The sequence below is a fragment of the Aphelocoma coerulescens genome, chromosome 4A (assembly GCF_041296385.1).
Source record: "Aphelocoma coerulescens isolate FSJ_1873_10779 chromosome 4A, UR_Acoe_1.0, whole genome shotgun sequence".
In the NCBI taxonomy this organism is placed as follows: Eukaryota; Metazoa; Chordata; class Aves; order Passeriformes; family Corvidae; genus Aphelocoma; species Aphelocoma coerulescens.
Window position 1 is genome coordinate 13,981,065 of NC_091018.1, and position 3,511 is coordinate 13,984,575.

At 68.4% G+C, this 3,511-nt stretch overlaps 1 protein-coding gene across 1 annotated transcript; it reads right to left on the reverse strand.

Annotated features, from left to right (window-relative positions):
- Positions 1-218: 218 nt before the first annotated feature.
- On the reverse strand, positions 219-2,812 carry LOC138110217 (serine/threonine-protein kinase pim-1-like). The gene is made up of 5 exons (XM_069014922.1): positions 2,207-2,812; positions 2,035-2,085; positions 1,443-1,809; positions 621-797; positions 219-362 (listed from the first exon to the last, which is right to left on the reverse strand). The coding sequence occupies exons 1-5, from the start codon at positions 2,810-2,812 to the stop codon at positions 256-258; spliced, it is 1,308 nt and encodes a 435-aa protein (XP_068871023.1). The 3' UTR covers positions 219-255.
- Between the last annotated feature and the right edge of the window lie 699 nt (positions 2,813-3,511).

Genomic DNA, 3,511 nt, shown 5'->3' on the forward strand with positions numbered 1-3,511 from the left:
CAGTGCCCCGCCCAGGGCCCCGGCTGTCAGTGAAGCAGGACAAGCAAAAGCAGCTTGCACGGCGGCCACCAGTGCTGGGAAGAGCAGCTCAGCGCCAGCACAAGGGCTGCGTGTCCCCATCTGACGACCCCTGCGCAGCCATACAGGCAGGGCAAAAAAGCCTGCGTTTCTTGGCTTCTTCTGGCCAAGGCACCTGTGGAGCTGTAACTTACCGGCTCCCTGGATCAAAGTGTGCCTGTGGCTCTCTCCCTTCTTCTATGGACGCTGAATATCCTGCAGCCAAGGATCACACGACAGGTCTTCTAATGAGGGCCTGTCCAAGGAGTGCAGGGACAGACACCCTCTGATCAATTCCTTGCACTCTGCGGGGAGAAACCAGAAAGCGCCGGTCAGTTGCAGAAGGCTCCTGTCCGCTTTGCCCCACTATTGCCATGCCCAGGCCATGCCATGGGGGCTCCGAGCTGTGCCCGAACTTTCCCATCCATTCTTTGTTTTGGAGGAGAGCAGGAGAGCGGGGCATGTGCCACCTCCTCGGCAGCTGCCAGAGCGGGATGCTCATGAGCCCGCTGCTGTCTCCCAGTACTGCTATTCCCCCCCGTGCCGCAGAGATGAGCATCCACCTTGAGAGAGCCGTTCTGGGAGCGACAGCTGGCCCCAGCTGATGTTCCGGCCCTTCGGGAACGGGTGCCGCCCGCAGACCATCTGGTGCAGCACGATGCCCAGGGACCAGACGGTAGCTGCCTCGCCGTAGTACCAGCCAAAATGGGTCCATTCTGGGGGGCTGTACGCTGGTGTTCCTACGGAATAGAGAGGCAGTTCATTTGCGGGATGCTGCCTGCTCCCGGAGCCTCGCCCCAGCATCCCTGGGCACGCGGGGGCCGCACCAGTGGCACGCGGCATGACCCGCTGCCCTCTCGCCAGCGCCTGTGACTTGTGGACAAACTGTGGGTTGTAAAAGAAGCCACCGGTGTCACAAGAGGGCAGCGGAAGCCCTGGCAAGGCCCGAGCATTCCACGCAAAGGGAAAACCCGCTCAGTGCCGGGGGGGGGGAAAAACCATGCCTTCACCCTCCCTGCCTGCATTGCCCCAAAAAAACATTCTGAAGCCAAGGCAAACAAGGCGAGCTGAGCAGTCCGAGCCGTTTCTTGCCTGCACACCAAACCGGCGGGTGCACAGCTTCTGGCCCCCGCCCTCTGCTACCCCCACCCACGGCTGTGTTTTTGTCACGCTGGCTGCCCCAGCCCCAGCGCCAGTCCTGGGCAGAGTGGCTGGCGAAGGCTGCCAGCAGGGCTGGAAGATGGCCCCCCGGCCACCCGCACTCAAAAGCAACTGGGCTGAAAACTCGGTCCCATGACTGGCATCAAAAGGGAGAATCCCCGCTGCCACAGCCAGGTTGGGCCGCGAGATGCCGGCACCGGGAGCCTACCCCGGCGAGGACTCACCTGCAAAGCGGGTGTAGGCTGTGTCTTGCAGGTAGGTGCCGCAGCCAAAGTCAATCAATTTGGCCTGGCCGGTGGCCAGGTCAACCAGGATGTTCTCTGGTTTCACGTCCCTGTGAAGGACCCCGCAGCTGGTGCAGTGCCGCACGGCCTCCAGGACCTGGCGGAACAGCTTCCGTGCCACCTCCTCTGACAGGAAGCCCCGCGCTCGAATGAAATGACGCAGGTCCTGAGAGTGCTCCGGCCGCTCCATCACCAGCACCACGTTGTTGGGGAGCGCGAGCCACTCGAGGAGCTGCACCACACCAGGGAAGCCGGTGGACACCTTGTCCAGCAGCACGACCTCGAGTGGTGCGCTGGTGCCGTTGGGCTGCGGGAGGAGCACGATGCCGTCAGTGGGGCTGATGCCGTGCCAGGGCTCGGGAAGCCCTCGCCCAGCCCGGGATGCTCTGCGCCCTCCGCTGCCCCCACGCCCCCTCTCCCCCGAGGCGTCCTGGCGCCTTCCACCCTCCCGGGCCTCGGCTTATCCCCGCCCGTCACGCCCCGGCTTCTCCCGCTGCCCACCACCCCCATGCCCCCACCGCCGCTCACTCACCAGCTCGCCCCAATGACGGATGCGGTTCCGTGGCACCCGTTTGATGGCCACCTGCAAGCCAAGGGGAGCAGCGGGCTGAGCTCGCCGCCCGCCCTGCCGAGCCCCATCCTCCTTCTCCTGCGCCCTCCTCCGCCCCCCTCCTCCTGCGCCCGCCGCCGGCCCCGCCACTCACCGGGGCGCCGTCCGAGAGCCGCGTCGCCGCGAAGACGCTGCCGAAGCCGCCGCGCCCCAGCAGCGAACCCACCACGTAGCGCTCCCTCAGGCCCTGCTGCGCATTCCCTGCCGGCGAGACGCGACTGTCAGCGCTCGGCCCGGCTCCAGAAACGGCCGCCGGGCGCTCCTCAACCGCCCCGGGCCGGGTATCCCCAGATGCTGCCTCTTTCGAAGGGGACACCGGCGGCTCGGGGGCGGGGGCCGCGCTGCCGAGCGGAAGAGCTCGGACCGGGGAAGACGCGGCGGACGCGGCGGGAGCGGCCGCGCCGTCTGTGTCCTCGGCGGGTCCCGGGAGGAGCCGGGGCCGGGGCCGGGGCCGGGGCCGGGGCCGGGGCCGGGGCCGGGGCCGGGGCCGGGGCCGGGGCCGGGGCCGGAGTCGGGCCAGCCGGAGCCAGAGGCTGACAGTGCTGCCCAAGAGGCAGGCACTGATGCCCGCCCAGCAGCGCCACCGCCAGTACGCCAAGAGCCGGGCGGAGGCGAGACCGCGGCGGGACGCCCGGGGGCGGGGAGGGCGCAGCCCCGCCCGGCGCCGCGGGAGGGCCGGGCGCATGGCCCGGCCTGGCATGGGGAGAGGGAGGCCGCGGAAGGGGCGGAGGGGGTGGAGCAGTGAAGGGAGAGCGGGACAGGGGATGCGGGACACTGGGAGAAGGAGAGGAGGAACAGGAGAAGGAACGCAGAGGGTCTGGAGAACCGCTGCTTTCGTGTTGCTCTTCTGCTGCTGCCGCTGCTGCCGCTGCTGCTGCTGCCGCCGCTGCCGCTGAAGCGCTGGGAGCGTTGGTCCGCGTGTCCGTGTGTCTGTTGCCCGGGTGTCCGTTTTTGCCCCGCGCGCCCCGCGGCCGAGCCCCGCGCGCCCCGCGCCAGCACGGGCCGCTCCGGGGCCGAAGCGGAGTCACGGAGCATCTCTTCCTCCCGCAGCCGCGCCAAACGCACCATCTTGTTTAGCTTCTTCTTCACCAGATTGTAACTCTTCCTTGCGGCAGTCTTGCAACTTGCCCCTGCTGCTGGCTCGCCCCGCGCCGCGGTCTCTTGCTCACAAGAGCAAGAGCAACCAAAGCGCTGTCCGCACTTTTCGCCTGGAGCAGAGCAAAGTGCTGAATGAGGAGCCTGCCAGCGCCAGGCAGAGGCAGCCCCGTGGGAGGGCAGAGCAGGACGTGAGGAGGGAGACGTGCAGCCCCTGCGGGGTGCAGCGCTGCTCCCCGGCCGCTCGGCGTGGGCAGTGGGAGCGGCGGGGCCGTGCCCGGCGCGGTGCCCTCGTCGCCAGGGC

Bases quoted from the DNA above. Each gene is read 5' to 3' on its own strand.
- LOC138110217 (XM_069014922.1), bottom strand. From the start codon at position 2,812: ATGCCAGGCCGGGCCATGCGCCCGGCCCTCCCGCGGCGCCGGGCGGGG. The intron at 1,810-2,034 runs GTGAGTGAGCGG...CTCCTCCCGCAG, and splicing joins TCCGTCATTGGGGCGAGCTG to CCCAACGGCACCAGCGCACC. The intron at 363-620 runs GTGGATGCTCAT...TTCTCCCCGCAG, and splicing joins CCCAGAACGGCTCTCTCAAG to AGTGCAAGGAATTGATCAGA.